We start from the raw sequence: 22,489 nt of genomic DNA on the forward strand, positions 1-22,489 counted from the left end.
TGAAACGAGATGGGACAGTGTTCATGCTGCTCTGTCCTGCACCCCCAAACTGAGCACAAGACCAAGAATCTTGTCCCAATTGTGTTTCAAATGCGCTTTGCTAGCAAAAGATAAATAACTAAAAATTAAATAACCTTGTTCTCCTCTCTAGACATGCACAAACCTGACAGCTGTTACTAGTCAGATTTATTTTTTTGTTTGGACAAACCAGGTCATGTATCCTGTTTAAACATCTGTTGGTGAAAAGCACAAGTAAATAATTCTATAAAAACCACCATCAGCAAATAATGTAGCCTTCTGTATTCTTACAAGTGGAAAAGCTTACAGGTTGCAATATTCATTTAAAACTATACGATTTAACCAAACATCCTGCTCATTCAAACAGAATCTTGATAATATCATATATCGTAGTGGGTAAGTAGTAGCTCAGTGATTGAGGTACTCATCTTGTAATTTGAAAGTTGCCAGGCCAAGCCCCACCACTGGCAAGTTGCCAATGTTGGGCCCCTGAGCAAGTTTTAACCCTCATTTGCTCAAGTTGTATTCAGACATAATTGTAAGTCACTTTGGATAAAAGCATCAGCTAAATGCCATAAATGTAAATGATAGTGGCATTCACTCCTTTGACTGAGAATTTTAAAAAATGTCTCATCTTGTAGCAGTTTTTCTAAAAACACCTAGATAATCCTGACTTTGTAACCCTTAGAGTGAAATGACATCCAAAATGTGATTTTTATTTTTTGTTTTTTATTTTTGGCCATCACTGTGTCATATGGTGAGTGTCACATATATTCCAGAAAAGGGTAGAAAGAGAGCATTGATTAGCAATATGTAATGAAGGTTTGGTAGATTAAGTATAATTTTGACAGGCTTTGTCTGGTATACATCCTGCCCTCTACAAGCTGTTGAGGCTATAAAAAATAAGCATCCTGTTAAACATCAATCTACAGTTATTTTTATAGACTTCAAACACTGGTATGGAATGCAATTGGGGGTTCTTGTCAAAATGTGACATGCAAAAGTGTTGTAGATTGCATTGGTGCAGGGTACAGTACAGTATGAAATGTACGTTGATACAACCAGTGCAGTCTGGGAATTTTTTTTTTTAAATTATTATGACGTTCAAGAAAGTATTTCCATCCACTCAGTCACTTCCCTTACCCAGATTACAATGCTTAAAAGATTCATGAATCATTAAACAGTATTTGTATCAAGGAGCTCAGAAGTAGCTTTTGCATATTGTATTCTGTCTTGTCTGTCTTGTCAGAGTTACAAGATGTTTCAATACTTTATCTCATTTTTCAAACCCCAGATGAAATGAGACATTGCGACTCAGGCTCTTAAGACATCCTTTTATCTGCTCTCTTACATTGGGCAGTTCTCTGTGAGTGAACACTAAGGATTACACCCAAAGACTTCTATTTTGGTGCTTTAATGTATGGAACAGTTGAAAACAATGACATCTTACAGGTACTGAGAAGTTTGTGGTTTTGTTGTAGAGAGGATGGGCTCTATGAAAAGAAACTCCACAAAAAGCACATGTTAGCAAAGAGGAATTTCCCTTGCTGCTCAACGTCACACTTCCTCATTCTTCTCTCACTTTATTAACTATATCAACAAAACACTGTCAGCCATATCAAGGGTGTAAAACATTATTATAGCTTATACATCAATTTATGGCAGTAAAGCTTAGCTAGAATATTTTGTTTTCACACAGCATTCTCTGGTTGATTGCCTTGTAAAATAAGATAGCAGTGAACACAGAAACCTAATGCAGCAAAACATTTCTTGTGGTACTTCCTATTTCATGCTGTTTTGCATGTGAGCAGAGGAGACTTATATTTAGACCTCATGCTTAAACTCACAGTGATTTCAAATTCATAGTTGTTTCACTCTTACTTGGTAACAACATTTGGATTATTTGCTGGTGCAGACGGATGTTTTAATCGGTGGAATCATTCAGAATAAGATAGTACAGTATGGATGGAAGCTCATTATCATCCCTGTCAGAAGAAGAATCTTCAGCTAAACAGCATTCTCTCCCTACAGAGACAAATGAACAGAAGACTTCACTGGACTCGGGGTAGGCAGAGTTTTGCAGCTTTATGGTTTGCTCAGTGCTATTCTGTTGATTCTAGTCTTGCTTCATTTAATTTGCATACTACATGATGGAATGTCAGCATTTACACTGACATTTAAATGATCACTTCTGTGTATTAGTTCTAGCAGTAACATTTACTAGAGCTGAAATATGTACGAGGCAGTGAAGAATTAGAAACATATTTATTGATTTCACTTTGAATATAACAAATTAGACCATTCACACTTAATATGTGATGTACATATGAAGAATATTTGAAGTACACAGGAATATAAAAATTTAGCAGACTTTTTGCCATTACTTTGTCAGCTTTTATTCACCTGCTATATTGTCAACAGTACAGTAGTGCCTCTGTAATAAATCTCCAAAAAGAAAGTGTGATATAAAGTATTGGGTGATAGATTTTTTTTGATAATCTCTATGAATCAAAGTTATTATTTCCCTCTTTTCAGCCTAGAGGACAATAATATTTTCCCTCTTCAGTAACAAAATATGATACCTTGGTCTCCTTCCAACTGACTCCATAAAACAGAATATTCTTTATATTGGGGATCATATTTTAGACCTTAAATAAATAAAAACAATATAAAAGGCCATTTTATATAATACTCTAAGTGTAGCCACATTTGTGTATTTGTAATAATTGCCGTGTAGCATCCCTTCACTTACAGTATTTATTGTTCATGCCCACTTATTTTCTTGCTTGTCTTCTGTTCTCTTACCCTTTTAACCACCCATACTGGTCCCATTTATCAAAGACAGACTAAAGCTGGAAGGGGTATTTAGAGGAGGAGGCGTTTGGCAGGACCAGACAGGGACAGCCATTTAAATCATTATACTGTATTTGTCTCATGTGCTCAGAGTGAAAGAGTTATGATGAGCTTAGGCTTGTTAAGAGTTATGATGACTTATAAGCTTATGTCATTGACGATAAGGGCCTTTAAGTACCAGAAACTACTTGACACTGAAAACCCCCTCCACTTCATTGTATTAACTTGGTGTGTGTGTGTGTTTTAGGTACTTTTTTTTCCTCTTCCCAATGTGATTGTTTTACAGGGACCAAAATCTCTGATTGCACACATGAGTGTAAACACAATACACAGTAATATATAGGTCTGTGTGGAATTGTCCCATAAAGATAGGGACATCAGCTTTTGTACTATGTGGAAGGTGGGGGGAGGGGGAGGGGTGGCAAAGTACACAGGGTTCAGATTCAAATGATTAGTTTTGTATTATGTATTACACATATTAATACTTATTACCTATTAAAGATTCTTATTTTAGTAGTACTTAATCTAATAATTTTTTGGATTACTTTACAATTGAAGGTCCTATATTAAAATAAAAGCAAAATAAGCAGCACCAACCATTTGGAATGACAATGTCATCACTGCATATAAATAAATCATCCAGGTAACTCTATGTCAAGCCTTAAAAATGCAGCCCTGAAATGCACTGCAAAAGCAGCAAATGACTTTCTATTTCTGGATGATGCTTTTGAAAGATAACACAACTGAAGTATCCTTTAAAATTATGATTGTGCATAGGAGTACATTGTGCTCTAGCTTTTTTTTTTCACAGAAATTTGTCAGAAACAATATACTCATGAGACTGGAAGGGAACCATCACTTTGATCTTTTTTTTCTTTGCACACTGCTCTAATTTTTTATTGTTTCAGGAGTATTCTCAAAATGGCAAACCATTTGGAATATACATATGCAAAGAACAGATGGATCTCATTCATGAAAACAAGACACTTATAATAACAAAGCATGTGTAATTTAGTTTTAGAAGTGACAGAATATTCATTTTAAGTTTATTTTTTGATCATCATGCTTACTCTTACAGGTTTCATGTTTTTTAAAGTTTGTTTTATATTCATGATGACTTTCACTTTTAGTATTAGTATTATTTTAGTGTCTATTTGTATGATAATGTGAAAAAAATACTGAAGATTCTGAGAAGACTTAGATCTTCACACAGGAAATGCTCTTTGAAAAGTGTAAGCTTATGCAGATTGTTAGGCAAAGATTTTGAAATTCTTTTATCCAGTGCAACCCATAAAGGATAGTGTGAAAACTCTCTTTGTACTAGTATGTAATTTCAGGAATGATGAACACCAGGCTGGGAATTGGGCATGTGTGTATTGCAGGCCGGTGGAGGATTTGGCGAAAGGGGAGAGACTGCTCTCAGGAGAGGAGCAGCTGACCCTCATCACAGAGAGCATGTCAGTCACAACTGCAGATGAGGAGAAGCTTCTGCTACTCAACAGGAACACAGAGCTGCGCAGACTCAACAAAGAGGTAGAGCATGCGCCTCCCTAACGCTTCCATTTTTCTTTGATTGTTGTGTTTGAAATTTCTGAAAAGCCCATTCTCATGTAACCCTATACAAGTGTACAATTACTTAAATATTTGCACACGCACATAAATATGACAAACAATACAATACAACACAAAATGTGTGTACAGTATGTATACAAATTGATTCTCTGTAATAAAACACTGTAATAAAAATAGTTTACACATCTTTACAGAACACATTGCAACACTTACGCCTTGATCTGAATTATGTTTAATTAATTGGAAAAAAAGATTGGAAGATTAATAGCCAGATTTGCTGTTCAGCAATTCAGAGCAGGTGTGACTTTTTTTTGTTTGTTTTTGGCCAACACATAAAGAGAAAGCTAGCAGCTTTTATACTCACTTAAAAAAAAAAGAACATACATTTTTTTCTTTGTTTGGACAGTAAAAATATTCTGCTATATTAAGGTGTCTGTAAGCTCTTCTCTTTTGCAGACAGTGTGGAAAGCTTTTCCTGTGAGAAAATTATTATTTGTTATGGCTCCTGCTTGCTGTCCTCCTTTCACTTCATAAAACCACAAAGAATAAAGCAGACCTGAGAAAATACAGAGAACATTTTGGTGAAGGTTTAAATGGGACTGGGACACTCCCTCTCCTGAATGGCCTGGCTCAGTGTGGCGCAACTCTGTATGTGTGTTTGCATGTGTGTGTGTGTGTGTGTGTATGTGTGTGTGTGTGTGTGTGTGTGTGTGTGTGTGTGTGTGTGTGTGTGTGTGTGTGTGTGTCACAGCTGATGAAGTTAAATGAGGACTGGGACCACATCTACCGCAGTACAAGTGAAGGCCTGCAACAGCAAGTGACCACCCTGGAGCAGGAGACCTCTGATCTCAAGCAGCTCAACAGCAGACTCCTACTCAAGGTGGAACATGAACAGGTACTTGACTACACATAGTGTCCAACCTATCCAGACTGGATTATAGCCCTGCAGATCAATAAGGCAGTCCTGATTGGTTTTTAAAAGGGGCATATTATAAGCAGGCTTATGGAACAGTTTCAGGATGTTTACCCATAACATCCTGAGACTCTTCCATAAGCCTGCTTATAATATGCTTTTTTTTTTTTTTTTTTGATGCCCCATTGAGTGTTGTATGTTGGATGGCTTAGCATTAGCACATTCATGCTCAGTTACCATGGAAATGGGGATGCATGGCCATTGGTTGGCTGCCTTGGGACTTAGAAGAGCCCCAAAGAAATTTGCTGTTTTTAACAGGTTGCTGTACCACTGTTCTGACTTGTTAATTGTACTAGGGTGTTAAAATTATTATATATGGTAGGGCCACGTTTTCTAGGTCCTGGCAAAGTGTCGGACATCAGTAGATAAGGGGATTTCTGTTGACTCTATCAAAGGCAGGAGTGTCTGTGGGTGTTGGCTCTAGTCCAAGGCAACACTTGATCTCACTAATTAGGCAGTCCTATTAGTGAAATCAGGTGTCATACATACTGTGAAACATACTTGTAAACATAGTTGCTCAGACTGATCCAGGCAGTGCATGCATGATATGGTTGAGTCTGTGACATTTTTATGCAATGGAGTGGAAAACAACAAGCATTTATGGAAGGTAAACACCCCAGTGCCCAAGCCTATACTCACTGTCAGACTCTATGTGTTTTATGTGTGCAGTGGGATTGATGCCTGTGTGTTCCTATATGTGTGTCTAGAATAAACGTGAGTACTATGAACACACGCTGATGCAGGAGCTAAAGAAGAACCAGCATCTCCAAGAATACATCCGGCTCCTGGAGAGTCGCCTTCATCACACCGATGCTCTGAAACACTGGTCTACAGGGACAGAGGTGATTAATGCAGCCAGTGTGTGTGTGGGGGGGGGGGGGGATGCTTGTGTTCTACCAGATGCTAGGACATGGTGCTGGCCCTCATTCACAAACATGCATGCAAATTCAAGCCTGGCTATACAGAGCAGAATGGGTGACTCATTTCCATTCTATGTTGTTCTATGTTTTTCCTCTCTAGAACACATCAGCACTTACCAGACCACTAGACGAACAACTCATGGAGCGAAACCCCAAGATGCAAGTGGGGCTCGCCTCAACCCCAGGGCTCTCTGTGTCCGCAGGCCCACCTTTAGAATCCCGGCAAAGGAACAGGTCCAGCCGAGGGATCCCTGAGAGCTGCGAAAGCCAGGCAGAAAATGTTAAGGAAGTGCAGGACCTGAAAGAGCAGCTGGAAGCCTTGAGATGTCAGGTGAGCTAGTGGCTTTAAATCTGTCATCAATCATGCAGGACATATCATCCAGGGCCATAGTTTGGCGATTAGAAAGATTGGACAGTGTCAAAGATTGGCCTGTGCACAACCTTAAAATATGCTGTACACTGCTGTGTTCCTAGTGCAGTGTTGTAGCGTTTGTGTGGATAGACAGCACCACCCAGTGGTAAAAGGATCATCCAACGCTCATAGCAATTCATTCCTGCAACCTGGAATGCATTTCATTGTCCCATGGAGGCTGCACTGTAAAAGAGCAACTGTTTATAAGAGGAGATTTTCTGAGCTCTCCTCAGATTTTGCCAAGTATCTCAAAAAAATTCAGTGTGTTTAGTGCTGATTTAATTAAATGCCTGGGTAAGCTAAATATAAATAAACAAGTTAATGAACGAATAACTGAGTGAGACTGAATGATTATATACATACAAATGAAACTGTCAAAAAGAGACTGTATTATTTTCAGCCACATACATAGTGTGTATTGTAAGGCCTCTGAAATAGCTGCAGGTTGTACATGTGAAGAGATGTCACATTCTGTGCAGGGTTTTTCACTGATATTACAACAAAGGTGCTCTGTGTCTTATCAGATTTGGGAAGCCCCTCTGCATAGTTATTTTTTCCTGTGGCCCCATTTTAACTCCTCTACAAATCAAGGCCAAAATGAAGTAAATGGGAAAAGGCAGGATCTGAGAACTTTATAGATACAAATATTCATTAAAACTGATTAAACAATTTTCAATGTTCTATTTGCAGACCAAAATATATGAGGCTGACTATAAAATAGAGCACAAGGACCACGAACGCATGCTCCAAGAAAATAAAAGGTTACGGCGGCGCGAGGGAGAAATGCGCCAGCAGATGTCGCTGTTGCAAGAGCAGGTGAGTTAGGGACTGAATCTGTCGGTTAGTCTGCCATACTTCACGTCATTACACAAAGAAGGAAGAAAGCCTTTGTTAAACATTGGAATTTATACAAATAAAATACAGACACGGCCAACAGAAAATCAAGTGAAAATCCTTCCACTGTGTCAGTACGCCTCCAAAAGCACACTGATTTTTCCTGTTCCTCTTATTTGACTGTTATGAAATTTAGACCACCTGCCTTTGGTTAACATATTATGAAAAAGCAGGCTACTCCTGCCTCCAGTAAGAGCAGTTGTCTGAATAGTCATACAAAGAGTGTAAGAGGATGTAAAGTCTCGGCAGCTGTGTAAGTTTAGGCTACCATTTTCTGATCTGGTCTGACTATGTCATTATATTCAAAAGTCCTTCCCATTCATATAACCTTTAAAGATTATAGATAATATTTGAATCATGGATAACGTCATCACCACCTGTGTTTCTGTAAAGATATAGTGTGTTGTCTGTGCTAAGGATATATATATAAGAAAAGAGTTGATCTGTAAAATCTTAAGAACACAGTAGAGGTAAAGGGCATCTTTGGGTAATCTCTCGGCCTCCCCCTTTCACCCCTATCAGCTGAAGGTATATGAGGATGACTTCCAGAAGGAGCGGTCAGACAAGCAGCTCCTCCAGAGACTGCTGATGAGAAAGACTCCAGGTACGAAGGAACCAGTGCTGGTCCACCGCTGCAACAACGACCAGGAGCGAGTACGCGGAGAGTGGCAGAAGAACAGGGAGGAGGAGGAGAGAAGAGCTGTGTGTGTGTGCCCCAAACACTGCAAGCACCATAGACAGCTGGAATACCCCTAAGACAGACAAACACACAAGTACACAGACACACACAGACATCTTTATTAAAAAAGGAATGTAACTGTATATTTAATGAAAGCTATACATTAAAATGTAACTATTTTAAGAAATTTTAAAATGTACTTATTTGAGGCTTTAGCTTGTTCTATATTGATCATGTGCTTCAATGCTTCAGCTTACATTAAAAAACACACACACACACACATTGCTTTGTATATCAAAAACATGAATGTGAATGTGAGTAAAAGCTATTGTTTTGTAAACATTAAAATATACTTATTTAAAGTTTCACTTTCACCCTCACCCCTATAAATAAACATAGCACTGTGCACTATAAACTCCCATTCAAACGAGCCTGTACGTGGATAATTCCTAAACCCAGCACATTCAGCCCTACCAGCCAGACAATCAATGTACAGATCACAATTCTTCAGGGTTTCCCCCTTTTTGGGTTTTACATAACTAACACCAGATTCCATGGGTCACCCGGCATATATCTATAACAAGTATACAATTATACAAAGAGCTCTTAAATAAGAACAGAGGAGGGAGGGTTCACGAAATAAACAGTAAATTGCGTTTCAATGTCTCAGGCAGGATAACAAATCATTACAGAGTGTACACAGAATTCAGCCCGTGCCAAGGGGCAAGACAAGACTTCCTCCGCCTTATTAGAGACAAAAACACCTCCTAAACTGAATTTAAACTAAATTTAAGCACAGAGATACTGAGCAGGAGGAAGACACATTAAATGGGGTGTCACTATATATATATATATATATATATATATATATATATATATAGAGAGAGAGAGAGAGAGAGAGAGAGAGAGAGAGAGAGAGAGAATTCAAAATTGTAATGGAGTTTCACAAACTTTCCAGAGAAACAGAACATTTTGGATCATCTGCTGTGCAAGCATATTACTTCTGTGTTAGTAGTAGGAGGAACCAGTTTATATTACAAAAAGTAGTTGTTTAAATCATCACATTTATCCCACGAGGTTCTAACATTCCAAGAATAAAGATCAGTTCTTTACTCTCTTTTGCAAGAAAGTTGTCATTATTCCCAGAGATTTGGAATTAACTTCTTTAATCTGTCCTATCAGTAAGGTCTAAAATTTGTACAAGGCCTACAACTAATTAATTTAAGTCCATTACTGAAATAATTTTTTTTTTCCAGCATTTAAGACCACAGGCTGATTTTAATAAAAAATAGCCAGGATACTCTATTCATATGTCATGATGCTAGTGAAAACCTTATCTAAATATAACTCAACCAAGTCTTCCTGGACACACCATATAGAGGGATTTGAAGCACTTGACTGTTCTATTAATACCTGCGAAAGAGAAAGTAACATAAATTTCAACAAACCCGCTAAAAAACTTAATCTACCAAAGGAAAATGGTAGATGTTTAAATCATAAAAACCATTTCATGGGGTTTTAGTTTCAAGAGTATAGATCAGTCCTTTTTGAGCTTTCTAACTTCCTCTTGGAAACATTGAAAGTAGTCACTATTCCTAGTTATTTGGATATATGAAAAAAAAAATTCCCCACTTGCCCTCCTCTGGATGATGTCTTTCTCCTTCAAGCTCAGGTCATCAGGTCCAAGAGGCCTGGGAGCTTGAGGGTCCTGAGTACTAGCTTAGTTGTTCCCAGGACTGCACAATTCTGAACAGAGATCTCAGATGTTCCTGGGATCTTACCCCCAATTTGGGGGTCGAAGCCCCTGGTGCTCAAATTACCACAGGAGCCACTGTTGACTTCACGTTCCCCATTTTCCAGCTCTTCTCTCAGCTCTTGGTATTTCTCAAATTTTTCATGCTCCTTGGTACTGATATTGCTATCACTTGGGATTGCTAGATCTATCACTACAGTCCTCTTCTGCTGTTTGTCCATTACTACTATGTGCAGTTGGTTATCCATTACCATTTTGGCAGTCTGTATTTGGAATCACATAACATCTTAGTTTGATCATTCTCCACCACCTTTAGGGGTGTATCCCATTTTGACCTTGGAACTTACAACCCATACTCAGCATAAATATTTATGTATTCTATGCCAGACACTTGGTTATGGTGTTCCATGTAAGCTCTACCTGCTAGCATCTTGCATCCTGCTGTTATGTGCTGGATTGTCTCAGGGGCATCTTTGCACAGCCTACATCTGGGGTCCTGCCTAGTGTGGTAGAGCTTGTTCCTGTGCTGCCAAGATTAGTGCCTCTGTGTTGTCTTTTCCAGCCTTTTCCAGCCATTGGTAGGATTTCTCCATATCAGTCACTTCAGCTATCTGCCAGTGATACATACCATGCAGGAGTTTATCCTCCCATGATGGTTCCTGTTCCTCCTCATTCCCATCCACCTTATGTTTCTGCTGTCTGAGGTACTCACTAAGCACTTCATCACTTGGGGCCATCTTCCTGGCATACTCTGGGATCTTGGACATTTCATCCTGGATAGTGGCTTTGATGCTCACTGGTCTTTGGCCCCCCTCCTTACATTTACTGGACAGTCTCAGACGACTGGATTTGGGATGAAATCCGCTGTGCATTGTGAGTAGTTTTCTTGTCTTGATTTCAGTGGCTTCTATAATCTTCTGTGATCATCTTATTATGCTAGCAGGGTATCTCATGACTGGTAGAGTGTAGGTGTTGATAGCCTGGATCTTGTTCTTCCCATTCAACTGACTTCTCAGGATTTGCCTCTTTGTAGGTATTTGGCTATAGCTGCATTCCTTGTGGCTTCTTCATGATTTCAATTTGCCTGTGGGATTCCAAAGTCCTTGTACTTACCCTCAACATCTGCTATATTATTTTCTGGAAATACAATTCCTTCAGGTCTAGCTACCTTCTGTTCCCTTGTAACCATCTGACCACACTTATTCAGTCTGAATGACATTCCGATGTCGTTGCTGTATTTCCTAGAGAGATGGAATAATGATTTGAAATCTCTTTCACTTCTGGTATATAACTTCATGATATCCATGTAGAGGAGGTGGCTGATGGTTGTTCCATTCTGTAGCCAGTAGCCGTTCTGTAGCTACTCTTGGTGATGGTTATTTCACTGACCAGGTTCACTCCTATGCAGAACAGCAGTGGGGACAGGGCATTTCCTTGGTAAATCATGCACTTGGCAGTGACTTGTGCTATTGGTCTAAATTTGGCCTCTATGGTTCCACAGCATCATTGAGTTCGTGATGAAGGCTATTAGAGTCCTCTTGATGTTTTATAGCCTCTAGCATTCCAGGGTCCATGTGGGGTCATTGAATCATAGGCTTTTTGTAGTAAATCTAGGTGCTGCACAGGTTGGTCTGTCTGGTCATACAGTCTTGAGTGTCTGCAGCTGGTGCTTGGCTCCTCTGGTGTTCTTGCCATTGCCTTTCTGGGCCTCACTCATGTATTGTGCATGCTCATTTAGGCTGCAGTGATACCCAACAGGAACTTTCATGCTGTGTAGGTTATCGGCTGGTAGTGGAATGGGTCCTTCAGGATCAGCACTTTCTGGCCTTCAGTTAACAATTCAGGGTGGGTTACATCCATTAGCAACTGGTTCATTTATGCTGCCAGATGCTCATGGAGTGCAGTTAGCTTCTTCAACCAGTAGGCATGGACCATGTAAGGGCCTGCAGCTGTCTAGCTCTTCATACTTGAGACCCTGTCTTGGATGTCTGCTAGCATGATGGTTACTGGATCCTGTTCAAGGAGGTGTGGTCTGTTCAAGGTGGTGTCTTCCATCTGAACTATCATCCTGGCTACTCCTTGCAGCATAGTTCTGACAGGAGTTGCTGGTTGCAGATGTTGAAACACTGAGATACTACTCACAAATAAGAGGAGTTATAGTATGGGCACTAAAATGGGACCATCCCTTACAAACCTCTTTGCTGGATTTATTGAGAAACAATTTGAGCTGTGTTCACACAAGAAAAATCTGTGCATTCTTGCTAAGCAAAATTTCATAATCCTTAAACAAAACATGGTTTTATTATGTGTAGTGTAGGTATTTGAAATATAAAAATTGAACGGGTTACATATTTAGAGTGTACTTTTTCAAACATTAAGCATTGGCAAAAAATATTAAATATTTCTAAACACTCTGAAACACCTATTAATGGATAATAGTGGTGGTGTTATAAAGTAACGAAAAGTAACAATTAAAAATATAATTGTTATAAAGTAACAATGTGAAATGTTACTTTATAAAACCTATTTAAAATGTCAAAAAACTGCTTTCAGCTTCTTTTATACTTTACAGTATATTATTCATGGGATGAGAATTATTATCCAGCTAGCCATAATCCTATGGTCAGAAACTAAATATAGACAAAGAGTTGGAGGATATTGTGCATATTATTATTATCTTTTCTAATGCTGATACTGTGCATATACAGAAAACCCTAAATTGGAAAGATTTTCCCACATGAAGCTTCCTCATGTCACGGTGCACCAAGCACCCAGCCTCAAGCCTTCGTCATTAGACAACCTTTGAGGTCTTGCTGCTGTTTATTTAGTGTTTGATTGCTTTAATATACAGACTTGTTATGGAGAATAAAGATACTCCAGAACTTCACTCGCCTCTCACCCTCTGTGTTACCACCATCTCACCTCTTTTATTAAGTTGAGAAGAAATGTCTCTTTGTTCTAATCTCATTATTGAATTTAGATAACTAAATTGACAAAACAAAACAATAGCTGCTGTTACCCTAACTTTGACTCACAAGTACGCATGTCAAATCATTATGAGGAAAAAGGTCTCATACTCAATAATTTCAGTTTTCTGTCTCTGGTCAAGTGTCAGTCTTTGATGTCAACAACAACAATAATAATAATTACTATTTGTATTTTCAGGTTGATGCAGAACACATCAAGATGTCCATCAAATTCTAAAAATATAAAATACATTATGGAAAACAGTATGCATAATAGTGCTGAGGTAATTTTACCTTTAAAAAAAGCAATGTGTTTTCAGTCTTGTGTACATCCCTACAAACAGCAGGTCTACATGTATTTTGGACAATTTTCAGTCTCAGGTCTACTGGGCATTTAGCCTTCACTGGCTCCAAAACATCTTGTATCACTGATAAAATAGCCAGTCAATGGCCCTGCAATACACCAGCCTATTGAGTCTCAGATCACTTTCCAACATAATCTGCAGGCTTTATTTATTTCGTGTAGATGCTCCTTTGTAATGGGATTTATAGCCAAAACAGGAAATGTGTCCTTATAGTTCAATTTGGATTTTACATTTCATCACATTAACAATGCCCCAGTAAATCACCATGAATCACCATGTATTCATTCCTGCTGTCACCTTTTGTTTAGAATGGTCACAATTATTTGTACTGGAAGTTCTGGAATACAGTCCAGTGTTTGGAAATACAGAATACTGTGTTTGGAAGACATCCTACTGACAGAGGATAATAGAGTGAGGTCTTCTACAGCTGACCACAGTTTTGATCCAAATATCAGACAGGTGGTAAGAATTTTGCTTTATGAATGTTATATAATGGAATTGAATATGCACTTTGTTTCTGTCCTGTATATTGCTTTCAACTTTTACTTTCTCCATTTTATTTTGGTCATTAGTATTTTTTTTTAATTGTGTTACCTTGGGTTATAAACCAGGACCATACACAGCTCTCATTCATTTGCATGCAGCAGGTGCCTGCTATTCAGGCAGGTGTAGCCTAGCTCAATATTTTAGGGAACAGTTTGATTCTTTCAAGTGACATATTATTATGCATGGTGCCAGTGTTTTACAGCACCCGTAAGGGCGATGGTCCTCCACCCATTTGTTCAATAGTAACATGTTTTTAACAATAAATTGGTCATGATGAGGTGACTACTGTGGATAATTCTATTGCTCCATAAACAACCAAGATTAAGTTAACTCTTAATATGTGAAATGGAAGTGGGTGGACAAGCAGGTTTATAGATGAGGAAACCATGTTGGAAATACCTCTGCTAGGGTGTTCTTGAACTCTTTGACAGTTTCTCCCGCTCTCCATCTCTCTCCAGCCCCCCCCCCACACACACACACACACACACACTCACACACACACTTTTAATCCCAGATGCCTTCGCTTCATAAAACCAGCAGTCTCCCTCAACAAGTATGACTCGGGTCTCAGAGAATAACAAGAGAAGAGAGGACCTCAGCGACACCATGGTTACCAGAACACCAGAACAAGCCCCTTCCAGCATTACACTCTATATCAGAAGATGGCAGAGCTTACGGTCCTCTATGAGAAGCAAGGCTATCTAACCAGCATTCCTATACTCAGCTCCAAGGAGCTGCAGCAGGCTAGAGATGCCTTCACCAAACTGGAGAGGAAATTTGGTATGTCTCGCATCCTTTGCAATAAGACACTGTAATTGACTAGAACACAGTGAGAGCACCTGCTTTGACAGTTCATAGTTCTCACATTCACCTTTAACTAGAAACACAGGAATGTGTTGATTGTGTTTATTTTAACTTTTGGAAAGGAATTAATTTCATGAGAACTCATATGAAATATGTATGTGCTCAAACTACTGACACAGGAGAGCACTACACCTCTTATAACCTGCATAATGTTCATATGGAATATGACTGGGTCAGGGCACTAACCAAACATCCCAAAGTCCTAGAAGTGATTACAACTGTCCTGGGTCCTGATATCCTCCTGCTGGATTCCCAGTTCATCTGCAAATACCCGGTGTCAAAACTTGGTTTGCCCCACAGTCAAAACAACAAAAACATGATTCTTTACAGCCAAAGGAGGGACAAATTCGAGCCTGATCAGAAAATGTCAACTGGGCCTGGCATCAAGACATAAAGTAGGTGAAATACAAGGGGTTAGAGAAGATCTGGGTTATAAACATGACCAGGCATCAACATGTTGTATTTGTTCACATTATTGCTGTAACAATACACTAATTTGTTTCATTCATGTTTTGTAAGATTAATTACTTAAATGTGTGTATGTATATATATTGTAGATTTGGGACCGACCTCTGTATATCTCTTTTGCACATGGTCATAGGTATTGGGCATTCGATGGAGGGCCAATTGGGTCTGTCTGGCCTGCCTTGGATGACTCTCTTGAGGACAATAGTGCCCTGCAGGTCATTCCAGGTATAAAAGCCATGCAGATAGAGTTTTACAATGTTCTGTTCCCCTTTAGGTCAGCAAAACACCCACTATTTAGCCTGCACAAGTTCTGGCACCATGGCAACCAATCCTTTAATGATGTTCTCACCTTTTTATGTTCTGAAAATAAAGGCTGCTTTCTGCCATACCTATGACACACTTCCCCAGCTAATTACCACACTATAGCCTTGGTTAAGCAGTAACTTTAAAACATTAAAGTTTAAACTTTAAAGTCTGCTCCTTTTCTAACAGGAACTCACTTCTCTGGCCTTCTGCCACATCGGCAAGCCGAGTGTGCTGGTAACATGCTTTCTGTCAATTAAGAGATTCCAGAGGAGCTGGTGCAGAAAGAGAAGGCTGTGCTCTGCCCCCTACTGGCTGGGCAGATGTCTGTAAGTAGCACATTCGTGAATTTTGTTTTTATAGTATGTCTGAAATTACACAGTTGCATGAAACAGGATATAATTATCAAGACTTTGGAGCAGTATTACAATGTCATGTGTTGAGCAAGATCTTGTGATGTTACTCAAAGTTTGTTTTCTGCTCTGAGCCAGTCTGGGTATAGAGCTGTGTAATACATTATAATTTGTCTGAATTTAATGCATTTCAAGAAGTTTCTCTAATATTGCAATGTGTAGATCCATGATAGACTTTTGGTTCACACTAGTGATCCCAACATGTCAGATAGGAGGCACTGTAGCTTTGTGATTTGCTATGTTCCCACTGCAGCATTTTCCATTCAGGTTAGAATCCTAGCATTCCTCTCTATCAGTAGAAACTGGTAATCGATTTCTGGGTTTGGCGAGAAAAACTACTTGCAAATGAAAATAACATGCCAACGTCTTCTTTGTGTTTCTGACAGGATCCTGAATGACCCAGCAGTTTCCCTGCTATTGTCCTGGTTAGTGGAGATGACAAGTACAACCATTTCTCCATCAAAAGTCCAAAAATGTGAATGAATGAATTGCTCATAATTACTATTTAGTACATATTGATCATATATGTGAAATTAATGAGCTATTTAAATATTTAAGCCTTAAATATTTAAAACCTTTACTGATGGAAATTGATGAAAACTAGTTGTTTACAGATGTGTGGATAAATCATTTATGTTGTTCCTATGTGCTTTACTGGATGGTTCCTATAAAGTGATCTGTTCTTCATCTAAGTCATTAAAATAAATATGGATATTTTTATTTAACAAACAATAGTTTACACTGGAGTAGCTTTATTTACTAAATGTTAAATGTTAAACAAAATTTGTTGAAATTCATAAAGCAGAATTACAGATGGATTTCTGATTTATAATCCATAAGTACACGATCAAGCATATGGCATATAGATTAAAAAGTTTTTTTTTATTTGACTGGTCCTTTGTAGCTGATTGTAGCTGATTAATAAGATCTCATCAGACTGTGAGTAGAATATCAACAAGAAATCAGTGGCAGTACTGAATCATCTAAAACATTCATAAAAGTTAATATATTTAAAAGTTAATATATTAGATTGGTAAAACATATTTATGATTAACATATATATTTAGATATATTACATTAATTAGAAATATTATCAATACATTACATTATGCAGATATATTGTTAATACATTCTTTATATTAAGCAGATATATTGCTGATACATCAGATTAAGTAGGTACATGCCTTATTGTTAATGTGTTACTAACATTAAGTTAGTACATGGTTAAGTTACCATCAAATTGATATATTGCTGATGTATTGTTAAATGTCTGTCTCATTTCTTAAGTAGGTGTATGCCAATTGTTGATATATTACTTAAGTAAATATTATTAATATTTTACTTACATTAAGTTTAGATATTGCTGATACATTACTTAAATCAACTAGACTTATTATAAACCTGGTACTATCATCACTCATACATTTATTGTTGGTGTTACTAACGTTGTAACGGTGCTGGCCCCAGTGCCGCAGGGCATTTATTAACATTAAACATGGACAACACAAGTGGCACTCACATACAACTACACGGGTGAACATTATTAAACATTTAACACTAACGATATACACTTAAATACGAAAAGGTGGAAACAAACACAGACGTTTACGTGCTACAGCTACTGTTTACATTAATGACTCACAAAGAGACACACGGACAGGGGTTTAAATGGACACACAAGACAGTAACACTAAACCCTATACACGTGTGTGCAATCCCAGGGGGCGTGGTTACAAAAACAAAGACACAGTACCTTTGTGAATCCCCCTACACACGGCGCGCTGTACCACGTGACTTATGGGAAAGGAGCAGTCCGTGACAAACATTATGCAGATAAACTTGTAAATAAAGAGTCACATTAATGATATATTGCTGATGTGTTGCTAAATGTCTGTCTCATTTATTTGACACACAAGAGCTTAGTAGCGAAACATCTATTGAACGGTGCTTATAAGGATAATGAATACATAAAACCATTATTAACAAAGCCAAGAGCTTGTATATAACTTTTTGATTATCTTGAGATGGTGTAACGGATCTGCTGGCCCGAGTGCCGATGGGCGTGGAGCAGGACGCACAGACTCCCTCGATGAAGTGACACATTTATTAACAAAAGACACGAACAACAACGGTGGCACTCATATACAACATGAACGAAAGACATGCCTCATACACGTAACAAAACACAGACTCTAATAACATTGAATGAAGACTACATATTGGTTTTACATTTAACAGCAGACTAACAATGACCAAGACAATACACACACTATCAGAGATTTAAATAGACAAAAGACACAGACCCCATACAGGTGCGTGCACTTACAAAGGACGTGGTTACAAACAAGGTGAAACCCCCTGCACTCGGCAGACCGTACCACGTGACTTGGGGGTGGGGGGAGCGTCCCGTGACAGATGGCATGTACTATGCCTGTTACACATTCAGTGACATCTCAGGTTAACATCTACAGATATGAACTTGGACACTCCAAATAAAGTGAAAAACAACCAAATTCAGATTATTAACAAACATTAATTACAACAAAACAAGTCCTGAAGTCGTAGTGACCACCTAGCAAGTCTACCCAATAGGTTAGGCCATGACATCAACAACTGCAGGCTGCTATGGTAGGTGAAGATGGTCAAATGAAGACCTTCAATATATGCCCTGAAGTATTCAAGTAATCAGATGACAGCCAAACATTCTTTTTCAGGAGTAGAGTATGGCTTTTCAGCCTTGCGTAGAGCACAGCTAGCGTATGCAACTGCCACATCCCAACTGTCCTCATCTTTCTGTATTAAAGCTGCACCAAGGCCTGCATCAGAAGCGTCCGCGTGAATGAAGAACGGGCAGCCTAAATCAGGGAGCATCAAAACAGGTGCTGAAGTCAGACAGCCTTTTAGGAAATTTATTGCAGCTTCACATTTTCCATCTCAGATGAATTTAGTGTCCAGTTCTGTGAGTGCAAATAGGGGCTTAGCATGATGTGCAGTCTTTAATGAAATGACAACAGTAGCTCGTAAGACCTAGGAATTGTCTCACATGTCTCACTGCTCTTGGAATTTTAAAGTCTGCCACAGCCTTCACTTTGTCTAGGTCTGGTAGAATACCTGAGGGGGTAATGGCAGTACCCAAGGAAAGTGAGCTCTTTTAAGCAGAACTGACCAGCTGAGTGATGTCTGGATAGCACTTTTCACGAGTCGGCCATGTGCTCTTCGAATGTCCGCAAGCCAATGACAATGTCGTCCAAGTAAACAAGAACATTATTGATTAGCCTCTGGAACATTGCGGGAGTGTTAGAGAGGCTGAATGGGAGAACCCAGAATTGGAATATCCCCTGATGTCCCTTGCTATAGCCTATTACACCTCCACCCCAGCCAACTACTTTCCAGCTACTACTTTGCCCTTATTGGACGTTCTCTCCTGGGATGTCATGATGTTACTGAGCCTCTACCCATCTCAGCTACCATGGCTACTCACACCACCCCCTGATGTTCCCTCCTGTAGCCCACCACACCTCCACCATAGCCAACTACTTCTCTGTTACCCTTAATAGACATTCTCTTGCAGGATGGGTCTCGGACACATGCACACCATCAGGACAAGACTAGGACCTCTAGAAAGATGGATTATACATTAATTGCTTATTTTTTCATTTTTATTTATTATTCTGTTAAAATTGTTATTATTGTGGTGATCTTTGCTGGGCAGAGGAGGATGCCACCCCTCCCCTACCCCCCTTTGAGTCTGGGTTCCTCTCAAGGTTTTTCCTCATGCTCTATGGAAATTTTTCTTGCCACTGTCGCCCTTGGCTTGCTCACTGAGAGCTTGGACTTGGACATTTGTAAAGCTGCTTTGTGACAAAATGTGTTGTAAAAAGCACTATATAAATGTGGAAAAAAAACATTTTTTGAATAGACTGCAATAAACGCCGTCTTAGGCTTTGACTCTTCCTCTACAGAAATTTTCCAATAGCCGCAGTCTAGATTGAGCAGGATAAGAAACTTCCCTCTGGCAAGGAAATCCATTGACCCTAGGTAGTCAAAAAGGTAAGTAACTTTGATGATTGAAAGCATTTGTTTATTTTCTGCTAATCTTAAAGAACAGTTCTGCAGCATAAAGATGTATGTAGTCCTATCATAAACTCGTATCTAGCTAGCTAACTAACTAGCTACCTGGACACTGCTAATCGACTATTTGATTAGTTCAGAACGCAGGTGGGCAGAATTCTAGCTAGCTGGTTAGCTAGAGTTATTTGTGATATGTGGCATTTGGAGCTAGCTGTTGGGTGTTTTATTATTTTCAGGGAGGTTTTTTGAAAGGCTTGAACGAGCTGTATGTAGGTTTTGCTAGCGATACAGCAAAGCTAGTGGGCTAAACCGTCTCGCTAGTCAGCTAATTAACCATATAGTTAGTTAGCTAGCTAGTTGCGATAAGGCTTTGTCCAATCCAAACAAAGTTATGCAAACCACGATGCACGTATTTCGAAGGTTCAACCAATCACAATTGCACGTCTTACGCAAACGTTGAATCGAAATATGGACCTACACAGAAATTATATAAACGCAGGCTCTCGTCGAGAAAAAAAGCACCAACAACTTCACTGACGATGTCTCCTAGTTTGGTGACGAAAAGTTTGTGCTCAAACTATCAAGCCCTGCGAACAGATAATATGTCTATTTGACGTAAGTAATGTATCAGCAAAAAAAAAAAAAAAGTGTGTGTATGTATGTACACACACATATATATATATATATATATATATATATATATATATATATATAAATAATAGTAACACATTAGCAATATATTTAATGTAAGTAAAATATTAATAATATTTTCTTAAGCAATATATCAACAATAGGCATAAATCTACTTAAGAAATGAGACAGACATTTAACAACACATCAGCAATATATCAATTTGATGGTAACTTAACCATGTACTAACTTAATGTTAGTAACACATTAACAATAACGCATTAACAATGTACCTACTTAATCTAATGTATCAGCAATATATATGCTTAATAAAATTTTAAAAAATGTATTAATAATATATTTACTTAATGTAAGTAATGTATTAATAATATTTCTACTTAAAGTAATATATGTATGTTAATCATAAATAAGGTTTGTCCATCTACAGACGGTATAAATATATTAACTTGAATGATGATTCACTACTGCCACTTCAGTTTATATGTTGTTGATATTCTACTGACAGTCTGTTGAGAGTCTATTAATTATCCACAAAAGACCACTCAAAATAGTGTTACCTGTAGAAGTGGCTATTTGACAAAGAGAATTGCAAAGGCACTCCATAGCTGTGACATCGGTTGAAGGTCATGATCAACAGAGTACTTTAGAATTATTAGGCAAGAGTCCTGACTTTAATGCAACTGAAATTCTGTAAGTTGGACTGAAGCAGGCCATTCGTGTCTAGTCAAGCCATGGAATTGGGCCTTGCTTGTCATTACTATTGATGAGGCCCAGCAACATTGTGTCATCAACAATACAGATGTAATATTTACTGTACTTGGCAGTTCACTCATGAATAATCAGTGTGAATAGCAGTGTACTAAGCATGTATCCCCCAGTACACAATATCGTAATGCTGGTTTTGGTGCCAGTCCAGACTGACTGATATGTTTAGAAGTCCAGGATCTCATACAAAGGAAGTTGTTAAGGCCCAGTTGGTTAAATTTCCATATAGGCCACTGTGCAATCATTGCATTTAATATTGAACTAAAACCGATACACAGAACTCTTACATTATTGTTTTGTTTTGTTTTTATCTGGGTAGAACAAGTCTAAGAAAAAGACAAAGGATCAGGCATTCTCAGTGGATCTAGTAGGCTGGAGCAAGACATTATCTCATAATGAGAGTACCTGTTTGTTAGACCTGTCACAAAAGGACCGCCATGGGGGAATTTAGCTAGGAACATAGACAGAGACCAAACTGACTTTGAAATTTGAAAACCAACACAATACCTCATAAAGGCAGATCTCAAAGTAGGAGTAACTGGATATTGCTCTGATGTCCTTATAAAATTGCACATCAACATCCTGAAACATCAATTTTGATACTTCAATAAATCCATAAAGTTCTCCAGCTAGTAAAAATGTTGTTTATGAAGAATAAAAGCACATGGATATTTTAGGTTTTAAAGGGATTGCGTGTAAGTATAGCCGTGCCAGTGACAAACGTCCCTGCCATCCACTAACAAAATGTTTTAACAGACTGTCTCCAGACATTTACTCTTATTAGGAGGTTATATCTGGCTCTATGACACTAAGTGGGATTAAGACTTGTATGGTTCATGACTATCCTTTCAAAGCACCTCATGGAATGGAATGAAGTGGAAAAATAGGTATAGCACAGATAATTTTTTTTCAGACTTATATATTGGTGATTTCTGTGAGGATACCTAATGGTTGATCTGCACATTCCCCGAGCATGCCCCCGGGGATATTGTCAGCTCCAAAG

The 22,489-nt window shown here is 38.5% G+C and overlaps 2 protein-coding genes across 3 annotated transcripts; both read left to right on the forward strand.

The window, feature by feature from the left end:
- The first annotated feature begins 1,656 nt into the window (after positions 1-1,656).
- On the forward strand, positions 1,657-8,804 carry si:ch211-153b23.7 (golgin subfamily A member 6-like protein 22). 2 transcript variants are annotated; one of them, XM_035532314.1, is made up of 8 exons: positions 1,657-1,821; positions 2,050-2,083; positions 4,254-4,404; positions 5,195-5,338; positions 6,124-6,258; positions 6,437-6,667; positions 7,439-7,564; positions 8,165-8,804. In XM_035532314.1, the coding sequence occupies exons 3-8, from the start codon at positions 4,327-4,329 to the stop codon at positions 8,396-8,398; spliced, it is 948 nt and encodes a 315-aa protein (XP_035388207.1). In that variant the 5' UTR covers positions 1,657-1,821; positions 2,050-2,083; positions 4,254-4,326; the 3' UTR covers positions 8,399-8,804. The 2 variants fall into 2 exon arrangements, with proteins under 2 accessions (XP_035388207.1, XP_026860739.2); XM_027004938.2 differs by having other exon boundaries at positions 1,657-2,083.
- Positions 8,805-14,296: 5,492 nt separating this feature from the next.
- On the forward strand, positions 14,297-16,659 carry zgc:174917 (uncharacterized protein LOC565650 homolog). The gene is given in 8 exon segments (XM_035532366.1): positions 14,297-14,302; positions 14,569-14,731; positions 14,935-15,186; positions 15,189-15,210; positions 15,417-15,508; positions 15,776-15,915; positions 16,162-16,266; positions 16,386-16,659. Coding segments are annotated over 8 exon segments (873 nt in total). The 3' UTR covers positions 16,479-16,659.
- The last annotated feature ends 5,830 nt before the right edge of the window (positions 16,660-22,489 follow it).

This window comes from Electrophorus electricus, chromosome 12 (genome assembly GCF_013358815.1).
Source record: "Electrophorus electricus isolate fEleEle1 chromosome 12, fEleEle1.pri, whole genome shotgun sequence".
Classification (NCBI taxonomy): Eukaryota; Metazoa; Chordata; class Actinopteri; order Gymnotiformes; family Gymnotidae; genus Electrophorus; species Electrophorus electricus.

Bases quoted from the DNA above. Each gene is read 5' to 3' on its own strand.
- si:ch211-153b23.7 (XM_027004938.2), top strand. From the start codon at position 1,980: ATGGATGGAAGCTCATTATCATCCCTGTCAGAAGAAGAATCTTCAGCT. The intron at 2,084-4,253 runs GTAGGCAGAGTT...TGTGTATTGCAG, and splicing joins AAGACTTCACTGGACTCGGG to GCCGGTGGAGGATTTGGCGA. The intron at 4,405-5,194 runs GTAGAGCATGCG...TGTGTGTCACAG, and splicing joins TGCGCAGACTCAACAAAGAG to CTGATGAAGTTAAATGAGGA.